General features: G+C 41.2%; 1 protein-coding gene across 1 annotated transcript in view; it reads right to left on the bottom strand.

Moving 5' to 3' along the window:
* The window catches only part of NOX3 (NADPH oxidase 3), a 39,699-nt gene extending 24,078 nt beyond the window's left edge, over positions 1-15,621 (bottom strand). The window contains exons 1-6 of the mRNA XM_061626101.1: positions 15,577-15,621; positions 15,093-15,188; positions 13,907-14,017; positions 10,387-10,471; positions 2,799-2,944; positions 454-632 (exon numbers count right to left, since the gene is read on the bottom strand). Of these exons, the coding sequence (XP_061482085.1) occupies positions 454-632; positions 2,799-2,944; positions 10,387-10,471; positions 13,907-14,017; positions 15,093-15,188; positions 15,577-15,621 (662 nt within the window). The remainder of the gene's footprint in view (positions 1-453; positions 633-2,798; positions 2,945-10,386; positions 10,472-13,906; positions 14,018-15,092; positions 15,189-15,576) is intronic.
* Positions 15,622-15,986: the final 365 nt, after the last annotated feature.

Genomic DNA, 15,986 nt, shown 5'->3' on the forward strand with positions numbered 1-15,986 from the left:
GTAAACCCTGAGCCTTCTTTTTAGCAGGAGTGCCCATCTTAGTGGTGCCCTACCCTGTTGCTATCTTCCTGACAGTGGAGGGGTGGAGCAGGGTGACAGTGAGGTCAGGGCTAAGAGCCAATCCAATGGTCCACCAGTGAACCTGGGCAGCCACAATCTCACCCTTGCCCTGCCCCACCCTTGTAGGGTGGTGCTACCCCACTGGGTCAGCAGCTCCTGATGGGGGCAGCCTGGGAAAATATGTGGGCAGGTTTCAAGAGGAAGCAGGGGTGGCAGCCTCTGAGACTGTTTCTATGATGTCCTTAGAAATCATACACCACCCATATTGCATAACCTCATAATATGTGTTGGAAAAATCTTTAGAAAAGCAGCATCCCTATAAATGGATGATAAGTGGTGATGGTGATGATGACATTATGCCATATGATATATATGATATATATTGATACTCACCCCGTTCCATGGATAACCAAACCAATGAAGAAAAAGACAAACAGGTGATGGGTATACCAGAACACCTCATAGAAAGATCTTGTGATGATCTCTGTAGATGTAGTCATGATCAGAATTAACAACACAGTGATCAGGAGACCAGTCAGTCCAGCAGTAGTTAGTATTTCAGTTACTGTATTCTTTAAAAAGAAAAAAGAAAGAAAAATAATAACGTGGGTATGGGAAGACTGAATAAATGCCATGCATAAAACTAAATATATGAAAGACTTTTTAAAAAAATACTGACATTGATTTTTAAAACATCTATTTCCACTTAGGTTTGTGCTGGAAAGTTGTGTAAATAATATTAGCTGCAATTTATTTGCTTCTATGAAATGATTACAGGAGTAGCTATTTTGCTACACTGGAGTATTTCTGAAGGAAAGAAATTATTAGAGCAAGATTTAATGAAGCAGAAAGATAACAATGAAAACAGCACAGAATAATCTAGCTGTAATTTTCCAAAAGAAGAATGTGGGGTAATAATGAGTTACATGCATGGTACCACATTCTCCATCCTTCAGAATAAAGTGTGCTTGTGCAGAGGTCTACTGCTTTGGGCATGTTCTTTGGGAAACCTTTGTACAATAGGCTATTTTGTATACACACACAGCCTTTCTGTCCTCCATCCAAGTAAGCAAGAAGCATTATCAGTCCAAGGACACATTGCAGCCAGGCAAAAACAGTCAGGAAGAGTGCAATGCAGGCCCACTGATGTGTGTGGCCAGGGGAGAGGGGGGAGGTGGCTGAAGAGGTAGTGCCACCTGGGGAGAGTCCTGAATGTCATATATAGAGGCCTAGAAGGCCACGTTTGGCCCCTAGGTCTGCTGTTCCCATTGTGGTTCAGTGCTGTGTGAAGGACCCTAGTCACCTCCTGGGTTCACACACTTCCTCTCCTGTGTGGCTGAAAGGATGAACTTGGAAGCTTTAACCCATGTTTGTCACTTTATTTAAACAGACAACACTAACTAAGGTTAGTTTAAATAAACCAGCTTTGTAAACCACAATTTGAAGTTGGCTTGTTTTTGAACTGACAAACTATAGTTAAGCAAAAGTTTCTGAACTCTGAACTCAGTCACATAGGGAGGAGAGAGAAGTAGGAGCACATGAGCCCAGAAGGAGGCTCGGCTCCTTCAAGTAGTGTTAAACTATATTTTAGTGTTACATTTTGATCTCTAGTTTGAAGGCTGAGATTAAGCAGTCATGTTCAGACTGGCCGTCAACCATCACCCTGTTTTTTCTCCATCCAAAGAGTCTAGCAACATAGGAAGCTGCCTTATACTGAATCAGAACATTGGTCCATCTAGCCCAGTATTGTTTACACTGACTGGCAGCAGCTCTCCAAGGTTTCAGACAGGGGTCCCTCCCAGCCCTACCTGGAGATGCCAGGGATTGAGCCTGGGACCTTTTGATGCTCTCCCACTGAGCTACAGCCCTTTCCCATCACACATCACAATGGCACGGGGAAGTTCCAACAAGGACTCTTTCTCCCCTCCGCTGCTTCCTCCCCCCCTAATATTCTGCATCTGTTCCACAACAGTCTGAAGCTCTACGGTCTCTTGGTCCTGGCTTCTTTGCATCTGTCTTCCATCCATTACTTTGTATAACCCATCCCTGAGTCCACTTTTCTCTCTCTCTCTCTTCTGGGGCACTTTCTCTTGTTCTGAAAGAAGATGTTTCTTTAGAGCTTTCATGTAGAGTTTCAGGCTTTGCTGCATGTCTTCTCCTCACTTCCCAAATCCCTGTCTATAGACTGTTGCAGAACCTGACTAGTACCAGACAATACTTGAGAGAACCATGAAGCTATTGGAGTGTGTGAGCACAGGAACTCTGTGCCATATCACAAGTGTTGCTGTTTTGATTCAGGGGATTTTCAAAAGTAGTTTGCCAATGTGTGGCATGTGGCAAACTGTGTTTTCATATAGGAGAGAAAGGTGTTAACTGTTGCGAGTGTGGAGGAATCACATATGTTTCGCACTGGATTGAAGCCCTGTTCTTAAACTAATGTACAACCAAGCCCCCCTTCATGGAAGATACTTGAATCACATTTTATTCACGAAACATATGAAGGCTTTCTGTTTTTCACATTTTTGGTGTGTGTGTGTGTGTGTGTGTGTGTGTGTGTGTGTGTGTGTGTGTGTGTGTGTGTGTGTGTGTGTGTGTGTGTGTGTGTGTGTGTGTGTGTGTGTGAGAGAGAGAGAGAGAGAGAGAGAGAGAGAGACAGACAGAAACAGAGACAGAGACAGAGAGAGAGACAGAGAGCAGTCCAACATTAACATCAACCAACCCCCAAACTGCCAACTTACAGTGTCGTAGTTCCGGATTGGGTTCAAGTAGGTTTCATTGGGGCTCTTGCCAATGCCAGACAGTTTATTGCTTAACTCTCCTGCTTGTTTTGAATGGCTAAGGTGGTATCGCTCTATGTTGACCAAATGTGCAATGATATGAATGGCTATTTTAAAAAAAGAGTTGTATAGTGAAGATTATGGCTACATTAGTTGCCTACAGTAAAGTGTTTCCATTGGCCACACCTGGTGGGGGAACGGGTTGATCCTCCAATCAGTTGCAAAATCTCTTTGAAGTGATTTTTTTTTAAAAAAAGCGCACTCAAGCTGATCCCACCAGGTTCTATAGTAAAAAGGGGCAGGGTTTGACTAGAGTTGTGTGCCCGTTTTCAGAAAATAGAGGTGGAGACACACAGGAACCGGCAGAACAGTAAGTGTGTCTCTACCCTATCATACTAAATATATGAAGCAAACAGAGCCTTCCTTCATTGATGCACGATTGCTTAAATGATGGGCTTCTAAACAGACATGTATCCCCAACATGGTGCTGGGCAGCTCTGATTATGAATAATAATTCATTGAAATTAATGCACCTAATTTAGTCATGCCTATTAACTTCAGTGGGTTTACTCTGAGTAGGACTAGCATTGAACACCCTGTGATAATAATTTTCCAACAACATTCAGGTAATGACTAATGCAACTGACTGATGCAACGAAGTTTGGTGTACCTTTTGCATTCAGTTGGCTATTAAAGAACTGACTCTTGTGCTCTGTTTCTGTGTAAAAAAAATCTAGAAGTATATGCTGCCAATACTGAATGCAAATCCTCAATTATTTCTTCAGTACCATGATGTATAACCCCTTCACCTATATATACATAGTTTTATATTGTAACATAAACTATGAAAGATTGATATATTATCATCTCTGAATACATCTTTACACTTTAAAACAATATAAAAAGTGTTTCACTTCATCTGTGATACTTAATGTTCCAACAGGTAGACCATCTACCTGTGTGAGTTTCTGCAAGACCTGCTCCCTGCATTTCTGGCTGATTTCCACCTGGCCTGGAAGGGCGGGGCCCTGTCTCTCTCCAGCTACAAAAGCAGCAACTGCTGAAGGGGCCAGAGACCATCTACCTGTGTGAGTTTCTGCAAGACCTGCTCCCTGCATTTCTGGCTGATTTCCACCTGGCCTGGAAGGGCGGGGCCCTGTCTCTCTCCAGCTACAAAAGCAGCAACTGCTGAAGGGGCCAGAGACCATCTACCTGTGTGAGTTTCTGCAAGACCTGCTCCCTGCATTTCTGGCTGATTTCCACCTGGCCTGGAAGGGTGGGGCCCTGTCTTTCTCCAGCTACAAAAGCAGCAACTGCTGAAGGGGCCAGAGACCATCTACCTGTGTGAGTTTCTGCAAGACCTGCTCCCTGCATTTCTGGCTGATTTCCACCTGGCCTGGAAGGGCGGGGCCCTGTCTCTCTCCAGCTACAAAAGCAGCAACTGCTGAAGGGACCAGAGACCATGTGTGTGTATGTGTGCGTGAACCTGCTGCTCGGGATGTCTATAGACTACTGGGGTTTTGTTTTGTATTATATGTTATATTTTACTCTATGTTATATTTTAGTCTATGTACGCCGCCTAGAGTGGCTGTTAATTCGGCCAGATAGGCGGCCTAGAAATAAAATTTTATTATTATTATTATTAACGCTTAGGGGATAATCCAGACTCTCACTTTATCCTTCCATTTTGTCTGTAGCACTCCATACCATGTTCAAGCTGTGAATGCATGTTAGGGGATATTGTTTCCTCCCCATAGGTTCACCTCATACCAGAGTCGCTGTCCCATTCATTTCAATGGGATTGAAGAGGACCGGGTACACAACATTGTTCCTTTCATTACTGTGAATGAGGCAGCCTTTGCAGATGATGTGATCTGTTCGGTTTAATTTAAAGCCTTTCTTAGGAGTGGCAGATTTAAATCTCCCCTTTTTTCCACTGAAGAGAAAAATATATATATATACTGTATATATTTTTGCCAGTTGTCGTGTATGGAGTATCCCTTCTATTTAAAATGTGCCCATCAGGATATATGGAAGAGAAGAATGTAAATCTAAGTCTATGATCATACATAAGTAGTTTACATGTGCTATTATTACTTTCTTGCACGCTAGTCTATAATTTTCCATCTATCTCATTTCTGGATTGTTTTATGGAGAGAGGGTTAGTAAATGAGCTGCAATTACAGGTCATTATCCATCAGCTCAGTAAGCAAAGAAAGAGCCAAGCAACAGATATGTCTTCATATATTTGGTTAATCTGTGTTTGTTCTCAGTGAAGCATATACAGCTCTTATTGAACTGGTGTATGTACTTATGCAAGAGTAAAAGTCACTTCTCTGTCTTTCTGCATGCCTGTCTGGGGTAATAGCTGCACTGAAGTTAGTCGCCTTCTAATTAACCACTTTAGTATTCCCATTACAATCAATCCATTTCCAAACTTACTTTGTATTAATTCTATACTCTTCTATTTATCAACGATCACCATATAACTAAACAACTCAATAGCAAGCCAAGGTTATTTTTCTCTGATTTTTGCATACAGCACTGAATCGGTTTCACATTCAAATGCCGGGCTAGGACTGCAAATGGGTTGGATTGAACCACTGTTAATGCTGATGCAGACATAATGCTGAACTACAGCTAAAAAGCATCAGGAGGAGGGAGAGGGAATCTGTATGAGGCCAGTGGAGGGATGAGGAAGAGGGACTGTATGTTCCCACAGCCTCTTCCTGAGCTCATAGGAATTTAGGAAGCCACCTTATATCGAGTCAGACCACTGGCAACCTTGTTCAGTCTGTCCCCTGGGTTTCAGGCAAGAGTCTCATCCAATTCTACCTGGAGATGTGGATGATTGGAACTTGCTGCATCCAAGGCAGATGCTCTACCACTGAGCTATCGCCCTTCCATGGTTATAGGCAGGACCGGCCCTACTCTAAGCAGAGCGAGGCGACTGCCTCAGACAGCAGATGCTGGGTGGGGAGAGGGAGCCATGACAAGGTGCTGGAGAACAGAACAATACCTCTGCTCAGCTCACCCAAGATAAAACAGAAACTTGCTTTTCATATAGACCTCTGTGGCACATCTTCCCTTTCCCACCAAATGCGTAAAGAACATCTCACCACTGAGTAATTTTAGGAGGTTCTAAAGCAGTAACGTTTTTGTGATTTTACTGTTTACAATTTTATTATGTACATGTTTGATTTTATTTTTGTAAGCCGCCCTCAGTGCCCTATTATAGGGTAGAAGGGCAGGATAGACATATTTTAAATAAATAAATAAATAAATATTCCATTCCTTGGCATATTAGATGCCTTCCTTTGTTATGGGGTGCTGCTGGCTACCATCTTGTCCCCGATGCTGTTTAACATCTGAATATGAAGCCCTTGGGAGCTGCATTAGGAGATTTGGGGTGAGGTGTCACCAGTATGTTGATGATACCCAGCTTTATTTCTCTGCAACCTCTGAATCGGGAGAGGTTGTACAAACCCAGGACTGGTGCCTGGACTCAGTGATGAGGTGGATGAGGGCCAATAAACTGAGTCTGAATCCTAGCAAGATGGAGGTGCTGTGGGTTGGTGGTTCCCGAGTTTAGATAGTTCGTGCCAGCTTTGGAAGGGGTCGTATCCCTCTAAAAGAGCAAGTCCGTAGCCTGGGGGCAGCAGTGTACTGGCAAATTCAGAAGTGCAGGGTCCCTTCATGATAGTCACAGCCATGCACCTTCCCCCTTTTCTTGCTGCTGGGTTGAGAATGCATATTAATGCTTTCTCCCATGTCCCTAGGAGCCAATCAGCATGAAAAGGAAGTGTGTTAGCTACTGAGAAGAGTCTTCTCAGTGGCTGACTTGCCTCTTTTCACTCTGATTGGCTCCAATCAGCAAGAAAGGACAAGGAAGAATATTAGAAGAGCCTTCTTGGTGGCTAACACACTGCCCTTTCATGCTGATTTGCTTGTAGGATGCTGGAGACATAGGGACCCTGCTGGAACCCTGCTTCCAAACAAATAAGGGGTCTGAGACCCCTTGAGATTCCTGACAACTACAGTAGGGCCCCACTTATACGGCGGGTTCCATTCTGGACTCCCGCCGTAAAAAGGAAATCGCCGTAAAGCGGAACCCCATTGACTTTAATGGGGCGCGTTGTGCAAAAATGCCGTGAAAATGCCACAAAAGCGGCTTTAAAAAAGGGGAGGAAAGCTGCTGCATTAGCGGAGCGCCGGTAAGTGGAGCGCCGGTAAGCGGGGCCCTACTGTACAAGCCTGTCTGGGGGTGCTCCTGGATCCATCTTTGTCGCTAGATGGCCTCAGATCACCAGGTGACCTCAGTGGCAAGGAGTGCCTACCAGCTTTGGCTGGTAAGACAGCTGTGGCCATTTCTAGATCGGAATAGCCTGACCACTGTTGTCCATGCACTGGAAACCTCCAGGCTGGATTACTGTGATGTGGTCTATGTGGGGTTACCCTTGAGGACACTGTAGCTGGTGCAAAATGTGGTGGTGCGACTGTTCATTGGGGCAGGGTATCGCCAGCATGTCATCCCACTGCTAAAAGAATTGCACTGGCTGCCCATTAGCTACCAGGCCAAGTTCAAGGTTCTGGTTTTGGTGTACAAAGCCCTATAAAACTTGGGACCAGGATACCTGAAAGACCGTCTTATCCCTTATATACCCAGTTGATCACTGCGCGCTGCAGGTGAGGGGCTCCTGCAGATACCATCTTATCAGGAGGTCCATTATGCACAACATAGGAAGCGGACTTTTAGTGTAGTGGCACCTACCCTTTGGAATTTCCACCCCTTAAATATTAGGCAGGCGCCATCTCTGTTATCTTTTCGGTGCCTACTGAAGACCTTCCTCTTTCAACAAGCCTTGTAAGTAGAGACTTTATCCCAGCCCTGTCTGTGTCTGTGTCGGAATTGCTTTTTAAGATATTTCTAAAGCTTTTTTAAAAAGATGTTTTTGAAAATGTTTTGTTTTAATATATTTTAAAGTCTGTTTCTATTATGTTTTAGAGTGTCTTTAGTGCTTTTGTTTGTCAACCTGGGCTCCTACTTGGAGGAAAGACAGAATATAAATAAATAAATAAATAAATGAATGAATGAATGAATGAATAAATATTTCAGTGTGCTGTTGGTGGTTTTAAGGAGAATTTTGGGTTAAGATGTTCTTTACTATGTTTTATATTGCTTTTTTATCAATCCCCCATTGTTGGACTTTAGTTTGGTACCATAAGGAAACTCAAATAAGTCCAATTAATAGATTTCTTTTCCCAGAATGACTTGTTAATTAAAAGGAAAAAAATCCTGTGCATTCTTCAGGAATCCATTCTTACGATGAAAGAAAATTGATATGTTGCTGGCCATGATAGAGAGGCATATCACCACACTGCATTGTAAGATGTTCTGCATTCCACACTCTTTTGAGGTTTTGAGCAAAACAAAGAACAAAAATTCAGCTGATTGATCCTGGTGGGAATTATGCCCATCTTGGAGCCTTTCCATACTTTTTGTTGAAGGCAAGGAATTATCAACAGCTGTTACGCAGAGCTCTTGAGCCACTCATCCTATTATTTAGAATTATTCCTTGTGCATTAGATCTCTATTGAATGTAGAAGGGCCTGTTTTTCTCATTGGATGTAGTAAAGACGACTGCAGAAACCTTTGTAGAAAACTAAATTGGTTTGGAGAAGAGCAGATGCTCCCATTTCACTCTCACCTGCTATAAAAATGTGAGAATGGCAATCCAATAATAGGGATACCATAAGTGCTGCCTTTTCCCAGAAGGAACCCAAATTGGCCCTCCCTCAATAAACCATCCCTGAAATAGCAGAAGCGATCTGCAACACAGCATAAGGTGCTGTTATTGGGGAGAAGGGGAAACATTTTAGAGCACAATCCTATACATATTTAACAGGGGGTGAGTCCTGTAGAAAACAATGGCTTCTGAGTATACATGTATCTGAGTGCACGTTGAGTGTCTCTAGATTGTAATATGTGTAGAAAGGTGAGATTTCCCCCTGTATTTAATTTTATTTTTTGTTTGCTCACATCTGAACTCTGATTATCTTCAGGATAGGAATAATAGCTATGAGCATTGAACATAAAATCAAAAGTCTTACTGTTCTGATTTTAGTACATTAGTTGGCTGTATGGGGGCATCTTGATTTCAATTAAGCTATTTCCAATGTCTGCTGCAACTTCTTCTGATCAGTTTTAGTTGATGCAGCCTGATGACATGGACAAGGTGCTTGTGATGATGCGGCCTGCAACGTGTTCTCTTGACCCTTGCCCTTCTTAGCTATTAAAGCTTGCCAAGGGGGCGTGGCCAAGTGGATCCAGTGTGTGTTCAATGCATCCTTGCGGAAGGGAGTGGTCCCAGCTGCCCTGAAAGAGGCAGTGATCTGACCGCTCCTGAAAAAGTCCACCCTGGACCCAATTGGTTTGCAACAACTAACACCCGGTCTCAAATATCCCCTTTTTAGGGAAGGTGATTGAGAGGGTTGTGGCGCAGCAGTTGCAGGTACTCTTGGATGAAACCAAGAAAGTGAAACTTGGATGAAACTTGGATGAGAGCCAGAGTGGTATAGTGGTTAGAGTGTTAGACTAGCAACCTGGGAGACCAGAGTTCAAATCCCACAGCCTTGAAACTTGCACGGTGACCTTGGGCCAGTCACTATCTCTCAGCCTAACTTACATCACAGGGTTGTTGTGAGGATAAAATTGAGAAAGAGGAGAAACATGTATGCCACCCTGAGCTCCTTGGAGGAATGGTGGGATATAAATATAATAATAAACGAATAAATAAATGAAACAAATTATGTTGATCCATTCCAATCTGAGTTCAGGCCTGGTTATGGGACCGAATCAGCATGGTCATCCTGATGGATGATCTTTATTGGGAGAAGGACAGGGGGAGTGCAATCCTCTTATTCTTACTTGATCTCTCAGCAGCTTTTGATACCATTGACCATGGCATCCTTCTGAGCTGACTTGGTGGGATGGGTATCGGAGGGACCCAGTGCTGTTTAACATCTGTATGAAGCCCTTGTGAGTGGTCATCAGGAGATTTGGAGCAAGGTGTTAGCAGTATGCAATGATATTTTTTTTAAGTGTTTTGTTTTAATATTTTAAAGTCTGTTTTTATGATATTTTAGAATGGTTTTAGTGTTTTTGATTGCCACCCTGGGAGGAAGGGTGGAATCTAAATTTAATAATAAATAAATAAAACAAATACCTATTGGCTTGCTGGTCTTTTGGACTTGCATTAGGACTTAAGTGTGATGAAGTGTCTCTAGATTATGTCCACAGGAAATAAAGAGTTGCTTTTTCATATAAAAGCAGCAGCCTTATGTAGACATTTGATTGAAAATGTGTGGGCTAAGAGCAGGGAAGGGACAGAGATGCATATAAGCCCTGGCTTCAGTGTCCTCACATGTGCAAACTCCACTTCAGGCCTTCCTGTATTATGAATTCATGCTTGAATAACACTCTAAACTTATTTCACCTCAGACAAAAGCAAGGAAGCCTATATTGCAAGCATAAACTTTAAAAACTTACTTGCATTTACAGCTAATCCATATGCAATAGTCTTGTGAAATGTGATATTTTTGTCAAGTTGTCTCCTCAGTACTCCGGTACAACACTTGATGAAAAAGGAAAAAAATATTTGAACTCATTGTTATGATTTACAGATTATATTCCAACATAATGATAAACTATGGTTTATCAATGGCAGAAAGGGGAAGGCATGATCCCAAGATTTACCTAGCTTCACTCCTATAATAATAAACTATGGTTTATTATTACAGGAATGAGCAAACATTCTTGGGCAGGGGGGTAAGGGGGAGAGAAAGAAGCTTTGCTACTGCCATTGCTATTGGTGAGCCATAATCCTGAGAACTGTTGCAGAATTTCTCCCCACTCTGGAGAAATTTAATGAAATAGTCCCTGCAATTTCCCTGCTCAGTAATAGGGTGGAGAAGTTTGAGAGGCCATTTACTCACAACCCTAGTAATCTGAGCTGTAGTTTATTGTAACAAGCCAGCTTCACAAATCAAGATTTGAAGTTGGTTTGTTTCAGTAAACCATAGTTAAGGCTAACTGAAGCTTGTCCAAATTGGGCCACAATGCTGAACTGCAGTTAGTCAAATAAGGTAGCAAAAGCTTCCAACATCCTCCTCACAGATGTACTGACTGAGGAGAAAGGAGGAGTACACAAACCTAAGGAACCTAGACTTCTTTCAGTAATGATAAACCATAGTTTATTCAATTGTTATGTCCAAACAAGGTCTGAAATATTTACATATATGTAAAAGAAATATGTTTTTACCAGAGCTTGGAAGATTACTTTTAAAAAGTAATAAATTATAGTTACAATTACATGGCCCCAAAAAGTAGTAATTACTGCTACAATTACAATTGCTCTGAAAGTAACTGATTACTTTACTTTTCCTCCAAAGTAATCGCTGCAATTACATTTCAGTTACTTTAAAAAAAAAGCCTACAATTTGCTGGCCTTGGCAGCTGCACATCTAAGTAGCCTAAAACAACATTAAAAGTAAACAAACACATACAGAGGTAGTAGAATAATTATTTTTATTCATAAGATAGCAATGGTGGTCTCTCCGCTGGTAAGGGAGGTGGGGAGGGGCTGAGGACACTACTCAGATCTTTGCACGTCAAACCAAGTGCCACCACCACCCCTCAGCCAGCCAGCATAATCTCTGTCACTTAACCACCTCCCGGATCCTGACCTGCCACCAACTAAGGGACACTCACTCAAGCAAACATTTTCCCCTGAGATGCAAAGAAGTTAAAACACTGCAAATGCAGCACAGTAGCCAGAGAGAGTGGTGGAGGCCAAGTGCAAACACAGTATTCTCTCTCTCACACGAACGTACGTTGTCATCTTTCACCTCCACAGTTCTTTATCTCCATTCTGCTGCTGCCTCCTTCTCCTCCTTTATCCATGTTCTTGACCTCCGGATCCTTTTCCCCTCCACTCCATTCTTCACCACCACTATCTGTTTTTTAAAATAATTGTTTTCTCCACTCCACCCCGTCTCACTCTCCATCTCCTCCCTCGTTGCCTCCTACCCACCCACAGAGCATGAGGAAAGAGCGACACTGCACAGAAACCCAGTTTGAGGCACATGATTTTCATCCACAAATCAGAGGAGCAGAAGACTTCCCCTGCTCCCCCCCCAAGTAATGCCCAAAAGTAATTCTGGAAACGTTACAATTACTCCACAAAAGTAGTAAAATTACTCCTAGTTCTATTACAATCAAAATGTAAAGGAATTACCCACTCGTTACTCAAAAAAGTAATAATAATAATAAATTTTATTTTTCAGCCGCCTATCTGTCCAGGTTAGGGACACTCTAGGCGACGAACAACAAGAATAAAAACAATCCATATACATCAACATAATCAAATTTTAAGCTAAAGAAACCATCTGTTAATTCAGTTATAACATAAAATTAATCTGTCCCAATCTTGTAATTACAAGTAATTCGTTACTTGTAACTAGTTACTTCCAAGCTCTGGTTTTTACATATCTATTACTTTAGCAAAAATAAATATTATTTGCATGTGGAAAAAGCAGCAGTATAGAGGTTTAAAAGCAGCTTGATAAAATGACGGGATCTGACCATTATGAAACAAATATATTAAAATGAGGGCTATTTTCATTTACTTATTAGAACAGTGGTCAAGCTATACATTTTAGTGTGCATTTCTCCTAATACACACATTTTATATGTAATTTTGTGTAATGTACATATTTTTGCAAGCAATTCCCCCTAATATTTTTTTTAATATATTTAACAAAATGTATATACAGTTGTAACAAAACCTCTAAGTGGTTTATAAGGAAAAAGAATCTTGTATATGCATTTGCATGAACATTTCCCCCTAATATATGCATTTTTGCACACATTTGTTGGCTGGATAAATGTGCTGCAAAATATGGAGAAGTGTGAATTCTAAAGGGTAGCTGTGTTTGGCTTTGCTTCTTGTTTCGGGAAATGAAAATTAGGTATATTCACATTAAAATGCAAAGTGAACTGAATTTCTCTCCTATCCATACCCTTAGCTATCTTTCTCTCTTTGCCTTCTTCTATTAGCAGAATTATTGGCCATAGTCATCATGTCTGACATTCATAAAATATAATGGGTTGGATCTAAAGGTTTTCCTTTCATTCATGGAAGAAGCTGGGATCCACTGGAGGCTTCCATTACAGAAAGTGGTGGCGGGGGAGAGTGATGTTGGCTGTTCCTCCTTTCCCCTACAGCTCACTGTGCCACTGTCCACATAGTCTGGAAGATCTCCCAGTTCTCTAGAGCAGTTTTTTAGGGCGTACAGGGGATTGAAGGAAAAAGGAATCAGCAAAAATCACCTTTTCTCAGACGGGAACATCTCATGAGCGGAGTTCTGCTCACATTAACTTTATACCAGTGGTTCCCAAACTTTTTTTCCACAGACCACTTGAAAATAGCTGGTGGTCTTGGCGGACCACTGAATGGTTTTTCGACCTGTTATGGCAATTATAATGCGCTGTGCTAGATGCCGCACCATTAATTGTGTATTTATTGCTTCTTTTATTTCTTACATTAGATCTTGTATTTTGTATCTATGGAATATTATGTTCTATAAAATGCAAATTGTAATACAACAAAATACAGTATAAGAAATAAAAGAAGCAAAAAAAACAATTAAAAATCAATATATTTAATGTGAACATGTGGCAGATCTCCTGAATGAAGCTCACAGACCACTGCTGGTCCATAGACCAGAGTTTGAGAACCCCTGCTCTAGATCCAAGCTAGCGTTTCATACCAATTATTTTCTAAATAGAATGCCTTAAATAACATTATAGTTATATTTGCAGTACCTAGTGCACCTATAAAAATGCATTCCTCAAATATAAATACCCTCTTGCAAGTAAATGCTACAGGTTATGTGTTTCTTTTGAACATGCATTTCTAAGCATACTGGTCTGAAATTGGAATGTATTAGTGAACAATGTCAGTGGTAGTTTAAAAGGCAATAGTCATGCAACAGAAAGGAGTACTTACAAAATTTGTTCCCCTTAAGAATGAAATCAGGTTTCTACTGACTGGTAAGAGGATTAAGAGGCAGTTGAAGTTGAGGCAGGCGGCAGAAGCTCTTGCCCAGGCAAGCGTGGACTGTACACAGATTGACAAAAGCTGTTACACATTTGAAATGAATAAAAACCTAAGAAATGTTTTAGTCCCCCAAAGCTGACAAATTTCTATTTGATTGTATGTTTCACAGCTTTATGTCCAGGGAAGCCGACTTTGCAATGCAGCAAGGTGAAGTGACCTGGTGTGTGTGTGAAACAGATGAAGGCAGGAATTTATTTATTATTTATTTATTATTGGATTTATATCCCACCCTTCCTCCCAGCAGGAGCCCAGGGTGGCAAACAGAAATGCTAAAAAACACTTTAAAACATCATAAAAAGACCTTAAAATACATTAAAACAAAACGTTAAAAACATTTTTAAAAAAGCTTTAAAAACATCTTTTTTTTAAAAAAAGAAAAGGGTTAAAACATATTATTAAAGAAAACATATTAAAAGCAATTCTAACACAGACACAGACTGGGAATTGGAGTCCTGCCTTTAGAAGCAAGGCTTCTAAAGCTTTGGCCTTAGTAGTAGGGGAACATTTGGGCTCAGCATCAGGCAACAAAATACCTTGGGCTGGGACTGCTTATGTTCTGATTGTAAGACTTGCTGCACCAGAAAAACAAGTTAAGATGTACCAAATGTTAAGATGTACCAGCCTTCCCCAACCTGGTGCCCTCCAGATGCTTTGGACTACTGTTCCCATCAGCCTCAGCCATCATGGCCAATGGTCAGGGATGATGGGAGTTGGTCCCACAACAGGTGAAAGGCACCAGATCGGGGAAAACTGCACTAGAGTAATGTCACAAATCATACCATGTCGGCGAAGCTGGTATGTTATGATGTCCTTGCAGTAAGTGGTTATGCTTGGGTAAAAGATGTTTCACTTAAGATACTTGAGCAGAAGATTCAAGAACTAATGGATAAACTTTAAGCAACCAAACAATGAAGCAAATCTCGTTTTAAAAATATGTGGCATTTGGATGCAAGAACCCCAAACAAATGGTAGCAGAATGATATGCAGATCAGGAGGACTTAGGTGTACATAACAATGCAGGAGCACATCTAAGAGAAAGCCTTATTGAGGAGGCATTTAACAAACGTTTACTTACGCCCAGCATAACCCGTGTATAGAGATAGGCATCCTCTTCTTCATACCAGTTGAATGTGTCAACAAAGAGGTATACGTTTATTGCCAACCACAATAACTACAGTAAATAGAAAAGATTCCAATGATCAATGACATTTTCAATATTTTCCTTTAAGGGTTAGTCTTGTCATTTATTCCTTAAGGGGTACTGAGAAATTTGTAGCTGCCATTCTAAAATGCAGATGTAAGAGACTGCAGAAAGAACCTAGCGGCCTGATACTACTTCTCTAATTTTTCTTTCTTTTTTGCAAATGCAAAAATGTATAATTAACAAATCTCATAACTATATTGTATTTGTCAAAAAGAACCCAGTTCTAATAAAATGAAGGTTTTGTGTATCTGCTACAGATGGTGGAACTGAAACACTTAGGAAAAGGTTGAGAGTTCCTTTAAAATATCAGAAAATGAATCAGAATCAGCAGCTTGATTATGAAATAGATACTTACAAATAACAGAACTGACAAGCTTTCATTCAAAATCCGATACACCATCTTGATTGTCTCTGTTCTGTGTTAGTAACAATTCACTGCTCCCTTGTAATACAAATAGAGTTCTCTGGATCATCCGGTTGCTGCATAATCAGCTCTCTGGAGCAGCAGCCTAGGAATATTCTAATTAAGGACATCCTACCAGATGCCGATCTCCAAGGGGGACATAGTTTGTGATGTGAGAAACTAATCTAATAGGCAGTTTCTGTCCAAATTATTCTTGGAGACATGAAGGTTTGTTCTAATCAGTGAATCCTATTTCCCCTTCCCCTTCCCCCCATGATCCACACAATTTGACAGTTTTCAAATTTACCCCGGTTTTTTCTCTGCTCTTTACAAGCATGGGAACAAAGGAAGCTGCCTTATAC

Source organism: Rhineura floridana, chromosome 4 (genome assembly GCF_030035675.1).
Source record: "Rhineura floridana isolate rRhiFlo1 chromosome 4, rRhiFlo1.hap2, whole genome shotgun sequence".
NCBI classification, from domain to species: Eukaryota; Metazoa; Chordata; class Lepidosauria; order Squamata; family Rhineuridae; genus Rhineura; species Rhineura floridana.